Raw genomic sequence first — 20,325 nt, forward strand, 5'->3', positions numbered from 1 at the left:
GCAGGTACTCCCCGGGAGCACGTCTCCCCCCCCCCGGAGACAGGCCAGCTGAACTCAGGTAAAGGAGCGGCTGCCACCACCCAGACCACCCAACTCCCCCGTGGGGCCCCGGGATCCCCCAAGAACACCGGCCCACGCACCACGGATGTCCCTAGAGCCACCCAGGCATCCACCCAACCACGGAGCCCCGGCAGACCAGGAGGTCCCCCACATGCCCCAAAGCACGACGACATTACACCGACTTAGGAAGACTTAAGTATTAAATGATGGAGTAATGTCAGTGATAAAAGTAGTCCATATTTCATTAAATGAATCAACATTGTTTCGGGATATTGCCCATATACTGACTTTCATCTCCACCCTCTACCTTCTCAGACTTTGAGTGCTGGACTGGTCTCTTCATCCAAAATGGAGTACTAGAATACTATTTGGTAAAAAAGCAGTCTTTCGTAGGACTGAAATCATAGTATGTACCTATAGTATGCAAAATGAAGCAGGATGATATAATTAGTGTTAGGGTTACCTAACCCTAAACCTAACCCCTAACCCTAACCCTAAATCCAGTGAAATACCGTGGTACGCACTGTACTTTACACTTGCAAGCATATCCCACAATGCATTGTGTGCAAGACGTGGATAAAAGTTTCTATGCAGTGTCATCAACCCGCAATGTGCTGAAAGGAAGTTGTTGCCGTTCGGGACTCCCTAAGTTAGGAAATCCTACAGCTATCTTATAAACTATATGCATTATGTAATGACACAATTTTGTGGGATTATTGTGGATTAGGAAATTAAAAATGGTCGTGGCCACATTGGCCCCCTCTCTAGTGTCATGGTATTCTGATGTAATGGATATCACTGCTGAGGAAGGAGTAAAATAGTTGTATTCAACATTCTTCTTGATTGGCAATTTATTACGCAGAATGTATCTGTAGCTGTGTCAGTAAAGTAAGTAGATCCCTGTCGTACCTGTGGCGCAATTTTTCTCTTGCTTCAAACTCGAAGGGGATTTCCTCTCCTGGCAGCACCTCTCTCCACTGGCTGACATTATGCGGGTCGTCAGTGCCTGCTGCATGCACTTCTGAGATGGAGTCCACACTGCTGCTGTGAGACAGAGCCACCCTGGAAGAAAACAGAAGTATTTAATTCACTTACAGTGAACTTTTGTGAACCTTCATAACGCATTTCCCATTGGGCCTTATTTACCGAACATGTGTACGATCAGAGGCGATCACGAGTTACACCTGCAAACTTTCTAATGTAATGTATCATAATTTGTCCTTCGGTACTATCAAAATGTGGATTTTGCCTAGAATCTTATTGACCTTTGAAAATTTGATCACAGTAGTAACTTCAAGGAGTTCCAGTACATTTGTAAACATAATTACATCAATTGGAGCACTCAATTGTGCTATGAAGAGAAACAATTACTTGAGTGACTCTCTCTCTCTTCTTGGGTCTTTTCATCATGGCTTATTTGCAGATGACCCTTGTGTGGTGTGGGGATGGTCCGGTTTGAGCAGCCACACCTGACCTGGATCTAGGTGATTGGGATCAGAGTGGCTGCCTACATGTTGCTTGTTGGTTGGTCTAATGAGCGGCAGGTAAAACCCCCATCCCCACACACACTCAGGATAGGAGCCAGTGTCATGACATGTGTCTATCTGCTCCTGGGCTAATTCCAGCTAGCCCACTCTCCACAATAAACTAGTGTTTACAACCCCCTGTCTTCTGTGTCTCTGTGCCGAAGGGCCCTGAAAACAGCATTCATCATCTGTTTACAACTCATTACAACAACACCGATGGATACCTTTCATGAATCCCATATGGGTTTTGACATGTTCTGTGAACCCTCTATGGACAAATGTGAACCGAAAATAAAAAATGGTAGAAGGGAAGTTTTGTGAATGAGGCCCGTTGGTTTCAGTGACAGCAGAGGTGGAAGCCTGCACTGCTCAAACTGGCTTCCACATCAGACCCACCTTGTAGGGGTGGTGGTGAGGGTGGCAAACCACATGGTGCATCCGGTTTGATTGCGCAAGGCGTACGGCACAAAGGGCTGCCTCCTCTTGCACATCTTGACAGATGCTGGAAACAGTTCAGCACAAATATTACTCAACAACGAAACAGAATGGTGGAAACGGCGAGGACAAGATCTTCTATGCAAGGGCAGAAAAAAAACATACAAAAAACATAAAAGGTAACCCCTTATCCTGAACATCCCTAAAACATTGAAATTTGTCATTGTGGTCTTATGAGTTCATTTAAACGAAATATATTGGATAATAATTAGATAATGAATTCTCCATAATTGGAAAAATATTATACAAATACAATAATTCCATTCTTTAAATGAGCAAATTCACACATTCAGTTTGCTTCAAGTGAAAGAAGACATTTTTGCATCAACAACAAATAGGACACAATATAAAAATATGTGGCACCCACTAATACGAACACTTTAAAAACAAAAATATATGCCATAAACTTATTTCCTCAACCTAGCATCTGACTAATTTAGACGATGTGTTTTGGTTTTTGCTAACAGGTGCGAATGGCTCTGTAGCAGAAATCTCTGCTACAGAGCCAAAACTGTAGCAGAGATTTATTTTAAACCAGTTCGTGACTTGATAGGACTTGATAGGTCTCCGTAACATAGACATTGGAAGATTCTTCTCCAATAATGCAAGGAAGTATTAGCAGGACAAGAATCCTCTTATGTATGCCTGATTCCTATTTGTATAAAAGGCATCGCCCAGCACATTAAGTAATCAATCTACGACATAATAAATAAATTCCATTAGAATAATATATGAAAAAATAAAACAATAAATTGAATGAATAAATGTTAAAATACAAGGGACATACATTAGTTGAATCCGTGAATTAAATTTACAGAAATAAGAAATTAGTTCCCTTTATATTTGCCATCGTTTTTATTTTCATTCAGTACAGTATGAGGGTAGTCAATGGACACTATATGTAGTTTACAGTATAAGGGCCAACGCTTCGTCCTGGTCTAAACAGTGATGTGAGGTGATAAATTGCACGGTAGCCACTTGATAGTACTTCATCTGTGAATTCTAGCTACGTCAAATGTCATCACAAATAGATAGACGAAACGTGAGGATATGAGGGGACAACGCCAGTATCTAAAATGCAAGACTTTATTAGAAAACAGCATTGACATGGCGTGACTGAAAGGGCTATGAAAATGATGTTGGATGAAAGAAAAAAATAAGGCCAGAAAGTCTATGCTTTCTATGCTATTGCGATTTGAGGCTTCGATGCGCACACACCAAAGTGCTTGGAAAGACTAGGCCCAATAAAATCAAACATGTTTGATTGAATCATGACCTGGCCGATTGGGATCGTAGAGACATAAATGCCATGCACATCAGAAAACAAACACCCTCATAGCAATGGCAATAATTGTGCCAACAAAGCAGATAGAAAAGCGGCGATGGGCTCTAAGGTAATTATGTGAGATGAAAGACAATAAGGCCAGAAAGTCTATGGAGTGTATGGAAGATTAGATGTTGGATGAAAGACAGCAATAGGGCTAAAAGTGTGAGTCTTTTGAAAGAAACAATCCAGAATATCTTGTCTTAACAGCATTCTTCAGAAAAAATAGCCGAAACAAAAAATCCCACCAATTTGGAGGGCTTTCTGTCTGTGTTACATAGTCTCATGAATCAACGTCACATATTGACGTATATGAAAACAAACCAATACGTCTTTATATCGACAAATTAGACAATCACATATTGTCAATATATTTACAATATGTACTCCCTCTTCAGTTCCTCACTGAAAAGAGGTACAGTAGAGGAAGGTACATGACACACCCTTGCTCTCTCTTCTAGAGGAACACCGGATATCAATTCATTTTCCTTTCCAAGGATAGGAATTTGTTAGTCTGTAACGTTGTGGATTCCTGCATCAAATCTCTCGGTGATCTTTTTATCCGCTTAAAGGTAATAAATTAATCAAATTTTGACAACAACCTCATGAGACTGGACCGGCCTGGGGCAAGGTAACCTCTCTGGACCATACCTCTGGAGTGTATCTGCTGCTCCAGGTAGGTTAAGCTGGCTGTGCTCCTAGTTCTAAGGTAGGCAAGGGGGAGACCTGACAGTAGAAAGAGACAGTCAGCTAGAGGAAAATAAGAGACATGCAGCAGGAACAGGAGGATTAGAGTAAAGATTGTTGGAGTTGTAGTTTGCGTCAGGGATGTTTTCATATCCATAAAAGGTATAATGTGACCCACCGCAGACTCAACGTACATTTGGGGGCTTTTGCCATTTTCCACATCATTTGGAAGTGAAGAATCAGAGCTTCAAAACAAGGTGTCACTTGTGCAAATCAAGCAAATATTTTTTAAAGCTATGACTTGTTAATGACAAGGGTGTGGCAAACTGTGATTCAGAGATAATCACCTTCAAAGTTTTCCACACTCTATGCTTCATTCAGCCAGCTCCCAGAATGCAAATGCTTGGAGGACCAACACAGCCACATGGCCAATTGACACCCTGCTGAATGGAGCAATCTCTGCATTGTTCTTGTGTTTTGAGGGAATGTTGAACAGCATCATCGACACACAACATCTTTTGTTTTTAAAAAGGCTTTTATTTAACAGTAATAATATACATGTTTTATAAAAGTTGAATTATTTAAGAGTTTAAAAGTGCTGACAACACAACAAAATGTAGAGTCTATCACTAACATGACATTTACATTTACATTACATTTAGCAAGATTCAAGATTCAAGATTCAAGATTTTTATTTGTCACATACATATACATACTTCCATACATATATGCAGTGAAATGTAATGCAACGCACCCGGTGATAGCACACAATAAGTCCTAGGAAAAAGTACAAAAATAAAATAAAAAGTAGAAAATTCCTTTCTAATAGACCGACTAACTGACTCCTAAAACGTAATACAGTAAGTGGAATACTTATAGAATAAGATAAAAAATATATAGAATAAAATACAATAAAAAATAAATTGAAATAAAATGGAATAGGTTGAAGGACTATGGCTATGTATATACAGATATGTGCATTTAAAGTGGCATGTGAATTAAAGTGGCATGTGAATGTGAATAGTGTGAGGTAGTGTTTGGGATAATACAGCACAGTATACAACAGTACGGCGCGGCAATACGGCATCACGAACAACCCTGAACAGTGATACAGTATGCGGTACAGTATGCTACATACAGTACAGTAGGTAGTGGAGCCTAGTGCATGGCTCAGTTAGGACCCCTGGTGAGGTCAGCATTGACAGTTCTAATGGCTTGAGGGAAGAAACTCCGTCTCAGTCTCTCTGTTCTCGCTGCGTGACTGCGGAGGCGCTTGCCTGACCGCAGCAGCTGAAACAGTCCGTTGTTGGGGTGATGAGGATCCTTCATGATCCTACGGGCTCTGCTACTACACCTCCTGGTGTATAACTCCTGCAAGGGGGGGAGGGTAGTTCCAGTGGTACGTTCAGCTGAACGCACCACCCTCTGCAGGGCCCGCCTGTCCTGGGCAGTACAGTTCCCAAACCAGGCAGTGATGTTGCCTGTCAGGATGCTCTCCACTGCTCCAGAGTAGAAGGACTTGAGGATCCTCACCGAGACCCGGAATTTCCTCAGCTGCCTGAGGTGGTAGAGACGCTGCCTCGCCTTTCTCACCAGAGTGTCTGTATGAACAGTCCATGTTAAGTCCTCTGTGATGTGGACTCCCAGATATCTGAAGCTGCTCACCCTATCGACAGAAGTCCCATTAATCCACAAGGGCGCGTGCGTCCTCGATTGTGATCCACGCCTAAAGTCCACAATCAGCTCCTTGGTTTTGCTGACGTTCAGGTGGAGGCTGTTGTCCTGGCACCAGAGTGACAGGTCAGCCACCTCCTCGCGGTAGGCCTTCTCATCGCAGTCGGTGATCAGGCCCACGACCACGGTGTCGTCAGCAAACTTGATGATGGTGTTGGAGCTGGACCTGGCCACACAGTCATGTGTGTACAGGGAGTAGAGTAGGGGGCTGAGGACGCAGCCCTGGGGGGATCCTGTATTCAGGGTGAGGGAGCTTGACATGTACTTCCCCACCTTGACCACTTGGGGGCGGCCTGTGAGGAAGTCCAGGATCCAGGTGCACAGCGGAGCATTCAATCCTAGCTCCAACAACTTGACAGCCAGTCTGGTGGGAACTATGGTGTTGAAAGCTGAACTATAATCAATGAACAGCATTCTCACATAGGCCCCCTTCTGGCCATCCAGGTGCGTGAGCGTGGTGTGCAGTACCTGGGAGACCGCGTCATCCGTGGATCTGTTCTGCCGGTACGCGAACTGCAACGGGTCCAAGGTGCGGGGGAGGGAGGCGCAGATGTAGTCCTTAATCAGCCTCTCGAAACACTTCATGACCACCGAGGTGAGGGCCACCGGACGGTAGTCATTCAGGCAGGTTGGAGAGGCGATCTTCGGGACAGGAACGACGGTGGACCTCTTGAAGCAGGATGGGACCACTGATTCAGCCAGGGAGATGTTGAATATTGTGGTGAACACCGGAGCTAGCTGGTTAGCACAGGTCTTCAGTACTCGTCCAGATATGCCGTCTGGGCCCGCAGCTTTCCTGGTGTTCACCCGCATCAAAGCCCTCCTGACCTCGTGCACGGACACTGAGAGTGCGCGCTCGTCCCCAGCGGTGTAGCGCCAATTAGCCGGCGAGCTAGCGGTGCTGCTGCCAGACTCGAACCGCGCATAAAAGGAGTTCAGTTGGTTGGCCAGGGAGGCGTCCGCACTCGTGGCTGGGGAGGAGCTGCTCTTGTAGTTTGTTATTGTTCGCAGCCCCTGCCACAAGCGTCTTGTGTCCCCCCGCTCCATCTGCAGCTCCACGGTGTCTCTGTACGTCCGTTTAGCGTCCCTCACCGCCCTCCGCAGATTGTACGACGCCGCTTTGTAATTGTCCATGTTACCAGATACAAGTCCGTCGTTGTAAGCGGCCGTGCGCGCATTCAGAGCCCAGCGGATGGATTTATCAACCCATGGCTTCTGGTTTGGAAATATCCGAACTTTCACCGTGGGAACGATTTCATCCGCGAGCGTAGCCACGAAACCCAAAGCAACTTACAATAATTTAAACACCGACGGACGCAGCCATCAGGAGCAATTAGGGGTTAAGTGTCTTGCTCAAGGACACTACAGCATGCTAGCAGGAGGAGCCTGGGATCGAACCAGCAACCAGCAACCAGCAACCTTTAGATTAATAGACGACCAGCTCTACCTCCTGAGCTACCATGAGTCTCTGTATATCAGCCTCGGTGTGTCATTTAATATATACATGTTATTATGTGGGCTAATCCTAATTTACCCCAGCTACACTAGGAGAGCCTGTTTGGGGCCTCTCTTCATTTTCTTTTGGCCCCTGACTGCATTTGCGGGTAAACTTGAGAATCTTGTGCATTACTACTTGTTCATAATCTGCATCACCAACCTCAACGGACTTCATCACATCATCAACTTCTTCCGTTGTAACAACGGGCTTATCATTGGTCTCCTCCGGTGGTCCTTGAAATATTCTGTTTCATCGTCACATTCAGGTTGAAATCAACTGTTTGAAATGTTCTCCAAGTCCGGGATAACACCGGTATCAGTTTCAGCATCGCTGTCATTTTTTGTGTCGCTGTCGGAGAACTGACGATCATCATGGAAAATGAAGTCCAGTATGCGCTGCTTACACTGACTTGGATCTATCGCACTGATCAGATTAAGGTCCACGATATGATTCAGATCTTTCTCCACCCGCCTCTTGTAATCCATAACAACATGGAGACGAAAGTTTTCTCAGACAAGTGAAACCGTATCCTCAGCTTGTTTACGCAAGTGATGTCAGCGTGACTTCTTCGATTGTTTACGTTGGTACACGCCCCCTCCACAATGATGTCTTCATTTGTGTTTAAAAGTAGTACAATTTAAAGGTTGAACTCTATCAAAACGGTTTCACATTGTGACTTCACATCACATGGAATATGGAGGAATGATCTTCACCTGGACGGTAATTTTAATGGAAAAGATCGATCGGCGTTGTTCAGCACTGTTCACGTCTCGGTGTGTGAACTGTGTTTCCCCATGTAATCTAACGGGAATATTTAACTCCACGGTTTAACATTTTTCTACTATTTATAAATCAAACTCTGTTTTGAAAATACGTTGAGAGATAAAAAAAAAACACAAAGGAACACAAATCTGGAAAAATCTAATTTTCCTTCTAGAAATGTTTTTTCAACTTATTTGGCTGCTCCGGGCGATTTTAGAAATGCGCGAGATAGCGAGTTTTGCTGCGGTGGGTCACCTATGCCAAAAATAAGTACTAAACATCAAACAAAAGATCAAAGTTGAAAATGTGGGATCAATGTTTTTTGTACTTTCTTTTTTTTATGTTTTACCTGTATGTTAAAGGCATAGTACAGTATTTATAAAATAATAAAATGTTATGTGTCAAAAATAGTTCAGTTTCAGAGTGCAGTATTGATTTGAACTAACATAGTTTGCATGCATACTGTCGCTATATTGGTAATGGACACACAGGGCTGAAATTGTTATTGACCTTCTTATCTGACTCTGGGTGAGATAGACAGAAAACCAATTTCCCAAAAAACTGGAGTATCCCTTTTAAAGCTTTTGTGTTTTTTCATGGGTACTAAGCGTGCTATGTGGGCATACATTTGAGGTATTTTGGGAAGGTGGCATGTTGCATTTGGCACTGGGGTGGTTTAAACATCAAACATTACCCAGCATTCAGGAACAATGATAAATCTTAGTGATTTATGTGAGAGTTAAAACATGATACTGCAAGATTCAGGCAACAGACAAGAGTGGAGTCGGTAGGGGTAAGTGCAGTTAATGGTCGGACAATGTAAAAAGGCTTGTTGGTGCTTCATTGGACATGATTATAATTTGTTGTGTGGTATATCGCTGCCTATTCTGCCATGCATTTTGGAATCAACTAATTTAGTTTTTTCTTCAAAGTGTTCCAAGGCATTTTTTATAAATAAACTGAAACATCACTCATCTTGTGGCATCATTAAGTATTGAAAAGAAGTGTTTACATGTCATCAGTTCGGGGTTACATGAGATCATGTAGGTAAGCAGGGTTAGGCAATTCCAACATACTACAGACTGTTCCGGTAGTTGACACCAAAACGCTACAATTACAGAACAAAAAACAGGAGAACAGTGTTGGTTGGTGAATGTTAGAATGTGATTAAGACTCACCATGGCCGAGGCTTGGTGGGTCCACTGAAGAGCCTATCCAGGGCATGGTGGGTGAAGCCTGGGGAGGCTGCTCTTCCTCCTTGCAGTAGTCCGCAAGCCAGGAGCTTTTGGTAGTGCGGTACTGTTCTGTAAGAACCAGCGTTATAGTGTGATTAAACATGAACATTTGGCATTTGGGATACGTCAGAGGGGGAATTTACTTGCTCAGAAAGTCTGTCCACGTTCACACAAAATAAACAATTTGGTGGTGAAAGGGGAGGTCTATATGTTGTCCTTGTGTTTATATCTTGTAGGGATAATCTCAGATTGTTAAAAGATAGGTTTACATTTTTTAAGCCAGGCCTAAGATAAGACTTTATAAATCGATAGAAATTCAGGAAACCTTGATGAACATTTTACTATTAATAAAATTATTGCTGCAGCTTTTCACAGTTCAGACCAATGGGGTGAATGTTTATGAATGTTTAAGAAAAAGTCAAATCTCCTTTTACAAAACGGGAAACTCACAATATACAGTAGTCACACACATTTCATTTGGAACTACTTTTTGAAAGTACATCCAAAGTGTACAGTGTAACGTTGGCTACAGTAGGTTGACAGTGGTGAGTGGCACTAATTCCTGTTTTCATTTCATGTACATATAGTAACATGTACATGTTCTATATGTACATGTTAATAAGGCCTGAGTTGAAAAATAGCAAACCTTTAACTGGTTGAGAAAAAGTGACTCACCCAGAAGGACTGAGGTGATGTTGATGTCTACTCTCTGTTTAGCCCGGACTCCCATCTTGAGACGCGGGGGATGCAGGCGACCTGCAGCCTGCTGCTGCCACGACAGGAAGCAAGGCCAGGGTTCGATGAAGGGCTCCCAGCCTAGCCACATAGACAACACAGATCTCAACAAAAAAATATTTTTGAGTTGTACAGTGTATCAAATTGGCCTAAGGTGGGTACCAAGATAATTATCAAATTTGTCAAACTAAAAAAAAAAAAAGGAAAAAATAACTTTAAAATAAAAACAAATCAAAATCCATTCTCCAAATCAAAGCCAAACTGAAATACCATAGCAATGGACTGAAACACTAAAAATAAACTATAATCTCTCTCTTTTTTTTCCCCTCATTGCCTTGGTTTCCTTCTTTAGAAATGCCTTGTACTTGACTGTCGATGTCCAACAGAATTGCATTCAATCCACATGATGGTGCTATAACATGCAGCAACAAGAGGAATGTGCAAAACGCATATTTTTCATGGTCAAATAATCAGTGGCTGGTATGAGTGCACAATCGAATATTCGGATGTGCTGGAAAGCCTAACCCTAGCCCCTGACTAAAAACTGAGCTGAAAAGATAAGATTTAGCATTCGCTTGAAAACGCTTATAGCCTTAAAACCTGCAAGCTTATTTTGTCAAAAGTCTAGCTGCTGAGTTTTAAACAAGTTGGAGCCTCTTAATGGACTTAAGAAGAAGTTTAACCAAAAACGGCATTGCAATAGTCCAATGGAATGAGTAAGCTTTTTAGCATTTTTCTGAGCTTGGAAGGGTCATACTTTGGCAATGTTTCTAAGATGAAAGAATGCTATTCTGGTCACCTTCTTTATATGGGAGTTAAAATGTGAATCAGAATCTAGAATAACACCCAGGCTTGTCAATTCTGATTCAGGTATTCAGGTTTAGAGTCTTGCAGAGCGTTCCTCCTTTCTGGCTTTGGATCTGACCAAAAGGATTTCTCGTCTTCATTTGGTTTTAAGAAAATTTTATTCATTGAATCACTGATAGACAAGTAGATCTGACAAGATTTGGCTACATATAATTATGGTTCTGCATCATTGGCATAGCTATGGAAATTGGCATCATGTTAAAAACCCATGTCTAAACCTTTTTTAGAAAAATAGGAGGGGCAGGATCAAGAGAGCAGCATTTAATCTCTATTACAATCCTACAGAGCTCTGCAACAGAAATAGTAGTAAAAAAACCTCATGGATACTTGCTTTTATAGGGTTGAAGCTTTTATAGGGTTGACCATCAAAGTTTCTAGCAGCTGACGTAATACTCACAATAATAGTTGTGATTTTGTTTTTAAAAACTTTGCAAATTTCTCACATTTTTAAAGAGACCTCAAATTCAGCTGCTTTCAGCTGATCTTTCAGCTGATCTTTATTCAGTGTATCATTCAGATGATTATTGAAATCATCAAGCATTTCATGTAATTAGCAGTTTAGATTATGTGAATCCAGTTCCCTTACAAGCTGTTGCATCTAGGAACCATTTTAGAGATATGGCGTCTTTCATGTTACTGGTTACTAGAATATACAATAGTGGTCAGAAACATTGACATTAGACACTGTAATGTTGTCAATGCTTACCCTCCGTCACAACCAGGTTGTTACCATGTTACTATGGTCATGTGTAGCCTCAGTGACATGTTGTCCAGTGTGTTGATGAATTCCATGGTCTTAGGATCAGACATTGTTTATGTGGATGTTTGGATCTCCATTCAGAAGTATTCTACCATATCAATGCCATAAGCAATGCCAAATCAGTCATCATCAATTCAGGGAAAAAATGTGATTTTGTGAATGTTTTTCAGTGGCCGATAGAATGTTCAAATAAGAAGGTTTCAGCCTCAAGGTCAAATGCCAGACATTAACAAGACAAAAATTCTTCTGGGTCAACATTGGCACAGTTAAACTTATTTAAATGTGCAATGTGTAGAATTTAGTAGCATCTAGAGGTGAGGTTGCAAATCGCAGCCAACTGAATACTCCTTCCCATTAACGGTGTAAGATGGAGACCAAAGTGGAAAGAGAGAGTGGCCACGAAACTCGCGAAAAAGGCCCTCTCTAGAGCCAGTGTTTGGTATGTCAGTTCGTGGCTACTGTAGAAGAACATGGCGGTGCAACATGGTGGCCTCCGTGAGGCGTACCCGCTCCCTATGTGGATAAAAACAGCTCATTCTAAGGTAACGCCAACACAACGATCCGTTAAGTAAATTCTACACACTGTACCTTTAAGTATATGGCAGCTATTCCACCCCCTCGGCTGCCCTGTCTTACTGACTGATAGATAGTTATAATCTATCAGACTGATAGTGAGCATTTGGAGGACATACTTCAATAAGAGTTGCATTGCTATTTTCACCTAACCAAGTTTCTGTTAAAAGCATAAAATCATGTTTCTAGCTAACAATAAGATCATTAATTGAAAATAATTTGTTAGCGATTTAGCTAAATTTGAAGTGTTAATAAGCAAACAAACAAGAGTAAAATAAGGAATATTGTTGTTTTCAGCCGATGAATTGGCATTTTATTTTTGGGATCCGAAATGATGAATGCATTACACATTATACGTTTCATCTTGCTGCTAGTTATGTCGCTACAACCCTTCTCCCCTTATCTCTGTCTCTGATGTCTTGCTAAATTGGCTCAAACTAGCTTGAGTTTTCAGATTTCTTTAAGGCTTTGGCTATTCCAAAGACTTGGTAGAATATCTTTTGGCAATTGATTATGATTTTAGGAACCTAAAAATGAACCAAGAATTCACAAAGCAAAGTATAAATGTGCTTAAACACATAGACTGCATAATTGATTCCGCTCAGTGAGTTTTATCTATTTATTCACATATTGTAGAACATGGGATCCCCAGACTTTGCTGCTGCGATTTAATCCTACTTACCAGAGAGCTCCCTGTTGTAGAAGTCTCCAGAGAGGGTGAAGCTGGCATTGCCCTCCTGGGTGGACCCAATGCGTTGCAGCACATACAGCCCTGCCAAGAGAATAACCTTGTTTAAAGAAGCTACTTGGTGTACCTACTGTGCTGGGATACTGACATAATTATGCCATTACATATTTATGTTGCACAGCGACATAAAGAGCATCACTCGAAGAAGAATGAAGTAGGACATTTAGATCTCTCTTATTTTAAGAACCACATATTGTCATATAAATGAAGCTACTACTGAACCCGGTCTATCATGGGCTAAATTCTGTTGCAGTGACAGTTTCTAATGCAGTGTGCGTGGCCAGGTTGCTCAGGGGGTGTACAATACAATGGAAAACATCACATTAAAAAGATTTTACGGCACTAAAGCACCGCAGAAGTACAGCTTAAAATTGGTGTAAATTTCATAATTTTGGGATCAAAATAATTTATGCAAATTGTCTTTAATATTTGCGAGGGCTTGCAATTTTGCTACATCTTCCATCCATCCATTTTCATGCCGCTTATTCGGGTTCGAGTCACGGAGGCAGGAAACAGGGTAGCTCAGGCGTCTGTTTTAGGCTTGGGCAGATTTACGAATCAATCGTCTGTTGCCGATCTACACCATCGATCGTGATTGACATTGATGACAGACGATTTTTTAAATGTATTATCATATATATATATATATATATATATATATATTTTTATACATTTTTTTATTCGCCTGGAAAAATCAGAGCATTGAAATGGTCTAAGTGCAGTTTACCGTGTTCTGAAACTAGAGCAGAGATAGGGGGGGAGTGGGAGAGAGAGCGAGAGAGTGGCGGAGGCTCTCGCCCTCTCCGCTCACAGCTGTCGAGTAGCCACTGGTGATCGGATCTCACTTCCCTGCTCTACAGGCTAGTGCAGAGAAGTTAGAAGGGGCAGGTGCAAGAAAAGGCACATGGACCCACAGCTCCGGCTCTGGGAAAACGGAGCAGCGTGGATCACGGGTTGTGATCCGCCCTATGGTGGGACAATGATCACAGGCGTCCCGATGCGCACCATCGAGATGCATGTGATCTGCGCTCCGCTGTATGCACATCATGGGTACGCCAAGGACACATTCCTCATGAATATGCATATCTTGCTCAGACAATCCACTACCTCGATGCCCATCCATGGTTTAAAAAAAAAAAAACACACAAAAAAAAAAAAAACGGCACTCTCCACTCCCTGAGCAGTGTGATCCCTTGATAATTGGATCACACCATCCGGTCCCCCATTTTAAAAATGGGGACCACCACCCCTGTATGCCAATGCCCTTGTACTGTTCTCGACATCCACGCAACGTTGAAAAGACGTGTCAGCCATGACAGCCCCACAACATCTCAGGCCTTTAGTATTTATGGGCAGATTTTGTCGACTCCCGGCGATTTGCCACTACGTAGCTTCGTGACTACCTCAGCAACTTATATGAAGGAGATGGGTTCTGATCCCCCAGCACATTCCGCCTCCTCCACACCGAGCCTCCTCGACAGAGGGCGTATCATTCGGGTTAAGGAGTTCCTCAAAGTGTTCCTTCAAACCTCCAGAAAATATCCTCAGTCAAGATCAGAACTTCCCCGACCTTGCTGATAACAGCTTGGGTGGTGTGCTGCTTTCCCCTCCTGAGGGGAGGAAGGCCAGCTGAAACTCCTTCCCCGTGGTCTCAACAAATTCTTCCTCCCACACCCAGCTTTCCGCAACCACTGAAGCTGCAGTACTTCCAGCCTGCCGGTATCTGTCTGCCAATTCGGGAGCCCAGAAGGACTCCTTTTTTAGCTTGACCGCCTCCCTCACCGCTGGTGACCACCACCATCTTTGACACCTATCGCCTACCTAAAAATTGTTGCAACACTGCAAAAATTGTTCAGGAATGGTTGGGGAACATGACAAAGATTTCAAGGTGTCAACTTGGCTTCCAAATTCCCCAGATCTCAATCCAATCGAGCATCCATGGGATGTGCTGGAACAACAAGCTCGATTTATGAAGGCCCCAACTTACAGGATCTGCTGCTAAAATCTTGGTGCCAGATACCACAGGACCCCTTCAGAGGTCTTGTGGAGTCCATGCCTCGATGGGTCGGAGCAGTTTTGGCAGCACGAAGGGGACATACACAATATTAGGCAGGTGGTTTGAATGTTGTGGCTGATCGGTGTATGGTCTCAGGTCCGATGATATACAACTACAAAGTCGATCATCCACCCTCGGCCCAAGGTGCTCTGCTACCCGGTGCATTGATAAGCTTTGGGATTGGGAAGCCTGTGTCTCCAAATCACACTGCTCCAGGTCTCTCCATCATTGCCCACATGGACGTTGAAGTCGCCCAGCATAACTATGAAGTCACCAGGTGGTGTGTTTTCAAGCAAATAGGAGAGAGTCCAACCCCGATTGAGAAATTTTGTTCCAGAGCCGGTTCTCTGCGTAGAGGTAAAAGGATGTCCAATCAGTACCTCTGAAATTCCCACACAAGCTCCAGCTCCTTCCCCACCATAGGTGATGTTCCAGGTGCTGAATGCCAGTTTCCATTGGCCGGGTGGGCTCACAAGGAAATTGCCACAAGTTTTCCAAATTACCTCTTTCAGAGTTTTTTCAACATATATAAATATAACAAACTTTTAACTTAGTAACATAGTAAAGGGCTCCACTCACGGGAAAAGGTGAACTCAGCCAGGGGGATATCGCAATCCAGACAGTCGTCAATGAAGCAGATGCACACACTCTCAGCCTTGACTTCCACCCCAGACAAAGATGCCGTGTGGCCGGCTGAGTCATGGTCAGATCCAGATTTGGCTCCAGTGCAGCTTGATGCAGTCTCCATTTCAGCATTCTCCAGCAGCCATGTGGCAGCCTGGTCAAGCTGGCCTGGGTGAGGTAAAAAAAAATTAAAATTCATTAAAAGCTAACCACAATTAAACAAACGTTGGAATTGCTGTTATTTCAGTACATAGAAAGAAAATGATGTGCATTGTATGTGAAGTTTCTTTGTAATCAGTCTTCACTGATTACAAAGAAACTTCACTTACAATGCACATTGTGCTTGGGTTGTGCTTGCTTGACTCACCTTTGCAGTAAACCAAGGCTCTCTTGCAATCTTTTTTCTTGAAGCCAAGGTCTTGCAAATGGGTAATCTGTCCCTCTATGGATTAAAAGAATAAAGTCATTATACCTAGATAATGTACACTTTGAAAGCAGTTGTCCCACCCATACCCAAGCCACGTGCCAAGCATGAAAATAAGGAGCCCTCTGGAATACAATCCCTGTTGTTACCAGGCACAATGTATGTCCAGAAGGACAACAGAGGCCTGGAAGTTGCCTTTGACAGCTTATGCCTTACGTGTGTGTGTGTGTGTGTGTGTGTGTGTGTGTGTGCGTGCGTGCGTGCGTGTGTGCGTGCGTGCGTGCGTGCGTGCGTGCGTGCGTGCGTGCGTGCTCTTTGGTTGGGTGGCTCTGGTGCTAATTTGGTCTGTCAATTGTGGGGTCCAGAGCCGGGTTTGTGCTTGCAGTCTGTGATCTGTGTCCTGCGCTTGTGGGTCTTTTGTGCCTGTGCATGGGAGTGTGCATGTGCGGGTTCATCTTGTGTATTTATTTACGTGTCTGGGGACATGGTGTTTAAAATTCTAATAGATAAAATAAATGAATAGAATTAACAATAAAAAGGTGCTCTGTGGATATACCTAGCAGGGCCTCAGTCTTGTTCCTAAAGATGTCTTTTTGTGCAACAACTGGTTCGGTGCTGATGGCAGATACACTGGCAGGTTGACCAGGAAGCTGAGCACCAGCAGTTGGGATGGACTTGGCGATAGCCAGGAACAGCTCAATGTCATTGTAGGACAGACGAATGTCCAGTGCAGGGAACTGGACCTGTATGGTCAGAGAAGCAAGTCATAGAACACTCTAGTAACATAATTTAAGACTTTCAAAAGAACAGTTTGAGAATAAAGGAGATTAAAGGAGAGGTTGGCCATTTTTCAACACAGACCTAATTAAAATGTTGGGTCCCATCATTTAAATGGTTCATAGTGCAACCTGAATTAATGTTTTACTGTTGGGAAACGTACTGTTCTGCTACAGCTCATCTGTGTGCTAAAATGCAGTCCAATGGGACCAATGTTTAAGCCTTTAAAAACATGAAAATATCCTTTTCAAAAAAGCCCCAAAAAATCACATCATAGTAAGATGTGTCCTGTCTTTTTTATTATATTTTTTTTACATGTTGAATAACAGTAGGCGGTAGTGGGGTGTGGTTTTGGCACCATAAGCACAGTATTTAAAAGCCGTTGTATGTTTGATCTCTGCCTCTCTCTCCTGACAGTGAGGCTAGGTGCCAACAAGGGACATGGAAGACTGTTCGGAACAAAGTCTGTTCCATCGATAACATCCATAGTTTAAAAAGACTATTGATGTGTATAACTGAAAGACACAGTAAAATCTGTTGACACTGCCTGCCCGTTTCCTTGCCCATCACTTGACCTAGTATTATCATATTTTATTTAAAACATTTTTTTTTGTAATCGCCAGAGTACACAAAGTGTAACATTGGCCTCCGTAGTTTAACTGTAAGAAGTGGCGCAACTTCCTCAATTATTTACTTTCAGTATAACATACTGCCTGTCACATTACAGTCTGACAACAGTATCAGCTTTATCTTTTTGAAAAGAGATGAGAAAAGAAAGATATTTTTTAAAAATAAATCTTTATTATTATTATTTTTTATTATTTTTATAACTATTATTCAAAACATACAAAAAATATATGAAAGACAAGATTGTGATTTTTGGGCTTTTGAAAAGGATATTTTCATGTTTTTAAAGGCTTGCTGCATTGGACTACATTTTAATGTAGAGTGAGAAGCTGCAGTAGAGCAGTAAGTTTAAGGCAGTAAGTTAAGGCATTCAGGCATTCAATAGTACGGGAGTCAGCAAGGTTGCAATATGAAAAGCTGCCGTGGTTTGAAAAACAGCGAACCTATATTTTAATGTCAGGACTGAGCCGCAAAATATGAATAAAATGAGGACTATTGTAAACAAGAAGATGGTTTAGCCGGGTGGTCCACCCCGAGCTACCTAGGGATATTAACAGTGCATTGCACTGCTGCCTCACAGCAAGAAGGTCCTGGGTTCGATTCCCGCCTGGGGCGCTGTTGGCACCGTGCTCCGGCGGGTTATCCCCCAAATAGGAGCCTTTCTGTGTGGAGTTTGCATGTTCTCCCCGTGCTCACATGGGGTTTCCTCCACGTCAGTAAGGACCCCCCTCAAAAACATGCACACATCATCGTCTGATCAGCGATGGACACTCATCACCTGGTCCCCGGGCGCGCCCACGTATGCTGCCCACTGCTCCTGGCTGTGGCCTCGGAGGATGGACAAGCCAGGATGGGTTAAATGCAGAGGAACCATTTCACCGGCCACAATCCAAAGCATGTGCATGTGTGTGTGCAAGCATGTGTTGTAGTGTGGTGTGTTGTGTGACCAATAAAGATTTCTTCTTTCTTTCTCTCTCTGTGCTTTATTGTCAGTTAAAGCTTGCAATTTATACGGCTGAATAACTTGTTAATTAACTGTGATTCTTAAGTCCTGCCATTTCTGTAGCTGATTATTTTACCAAACCTATTTTCGGTTCCTTTATATTATAAAAAGCAAATATTCTGTTTGCTGTTTAAGCCATCTACCTACAGTATACTTAACTATTATCGGCAACTCTGGTGATTGATAGGATGCTTAGATAGAAGAGTCAACACAGCAGACATAACATAAGAAATATAAATTATCAGTTTATTTTTGGCTGGGTTTATGTTTAAGGAGTCCTAAATCCTGACCTCCAGCAGTGGTGGGAAGTCCTCCATGTTAAAGGCATCCAGTAGGCCAGAGCTGCTTTGGTAGGTGGGGCTTCCGCATAGCTCCACCTGAACATTAACTGGGTCGATGATGGACAGTGCTGTCTCCTGCTCACTGCCCAGGCGGCAGGAGAACACCTGGTTGGTCAAAACATCAGGGAAACACGTCAAATATTATTTGTCTCACACGTGGTGATTCTCCCCCTCTTGGAGAAGTAATTATGATTAGTGTTTTTTAATCAAAACATAGTAAGATCATTCTCCAAAGAGCAGGATTGGTGGCGGTCAAGTATAACATGAATGCTGTGCTCTTGTCATCCCACAGGTCGTCCAAAGGGCAGAGTTATTGCAAGCGATTCTTGATGATTAATAGAGTGGCTTTGCAGGTTAAGAATTTGAACTCCATTTGCAGATTAACTCTGTCTTGGATGCAATGGCATACAAATAACCTGTGTTGTATATGAAGCCTGCTGACAGCACAGGTTAAAAAGAAAAAAAACCCCACAAATGTGATGGAAAAAAAAACAAAAAAAAACAACTCAAGGGAATTAAACCATTTTTTACATCCACTGTTAACTTTAGCTAGAAATTACAGGGGAAAGGGTGCTATGGTGGCTAGAGCTATTACCTCAATTCCAGCAAGGCTCCCAGAGAAGGGTCGGTCTAACAGACGAGGTTTGTAGGTGAGAACAGCTGTCCCTTTAAGGATAATGGCATTGGTGTCCAGACAGGAGGAGTCCTCCACAACAACAAACTCTGTTCCTGAAGATTAGAATGGGTAGGTGTGTTTATTCCAAAACATTTGCAGGAAGACATGTAGATAGAAGCCCTTTTTGAGACTTTAGCTGCGCTTGAGGTCTCTGACCTGTGATGTTTATCTTAACCTCCAGGTGACGATCTTGGTTGATCGGAACGGTGGACCTTTTGGTGACAACACCACTCTTGATGGTCTTTGGCATGACTGGCCCAGAAACGGAGCCCAAATTGTGTCCACTCCCATTGCTGGGCCAGTGTTGACGGGGCTGGCGACTGGTTGAGCTCCCCTCCGTAGGTGAACGCAGGAAGTCCCGAACCAGCTGTAGCCAGTCAAATATTAGGAACACCCGCAGGTTGTTGAGGACCATCGTGAAGCAGGACGAGTCTCGCGTGGACCTAAAGGAGATGCAGGCGGGTGGGAGTGTTGTTCGTTTTTATAGGCTTGGTCTGTAGCGATCTCAACAAAGTCTTGTGATTTAGGACATTGTTACATGTTTGGATTGAGGTCAAGGCCATGTAGCCTATTAGGCAGGAAATTATCCACCAATTGTGTAAAAAAAAAAAATAATAATAAAAATAAAAATAAAATTAAAAAAATCCACCAATTGTGTAATGCTGTGTGCTGTCACGTCAGGTTTCGGTGAGAGCTACCACTTCCAGTTCCGGTAACGTCTTTTGTGTTTGTGCTACTTCTTTGAATCGCTTCCCAAACTACCTGATTTTGGTTTACGGATCTCGAATTATTT

The 20,325-nt window shown here is 42.8% G+C and overlaps 1 protein-coding gene across 1 annotated transcript in view; it reads right to left on the bottom strand.

Moving 5' to 3' along the window:
• The window catches only part of vps13d (vacuolar protein sorting 13 homolog D), a gene marked incomplete at its 5' end in the record, with an annotated part of 162,155 nt that overhangs the window by 67,015 nt on the left and 74,815 nt on the right, over positions 1 to 20,325 (bottom strand). The window contains 11 exons of the mRNA XM_080015368.1: positions 970 to 1,122; positions 1,983 to 2,088; positions 9,265 to 9,390; positions 9,997 to 10,137; positions 12,939 to 13,028; positions 15,640 to 15,852; positions 16,052 to 16,126; positions 16,665 to 16,851; positions 18,806 to 18,961; positions 19,452 to 19,585; positions 19,689 to 19,975. Of these exons, the coding sequence (XP_079871494.1) occupies positions 970 to 1,122; positions 1,983 to 2,088; positions 9,265 to 9,390; positions 9,997 to 10,137; positions 12,939 to 13,028; positions 15,640 to 15,852; positions 16,052 to 16,126; positions 16,665 to 16,851; positions 18,806 to 18,961; positions 19,452 to 19,585; positions 19,689 to 19,975 (1,668 nt within the window). The remainder of the gene's footprint in view (positions 1 to 969; positions 1,123 to 1,982; positions 2,089 to 9,264; positions 9,391 to 9,996; positions 10,138 to 12,938; positions 13,029 to 15,639; positions 15,853 to 16,051; positions 16,127 to 16,664; positions 16,852 to 18,805; positions 18,962 to 19,451; positions 19,586 to 19,688; positions 19,976 to 20,325) is intronic.

This window comes from Zeus faber (genome assembly GCF_960531495.2).
Source record: "Zeus faber genome assembly, chromosome: 15".
Classification (NCBI taxonomy): Eukaryota; Metazoa; Chordata; class Actinopteri; order Zeiformes; family Zeidae; genus Zeus; species Zeus faber.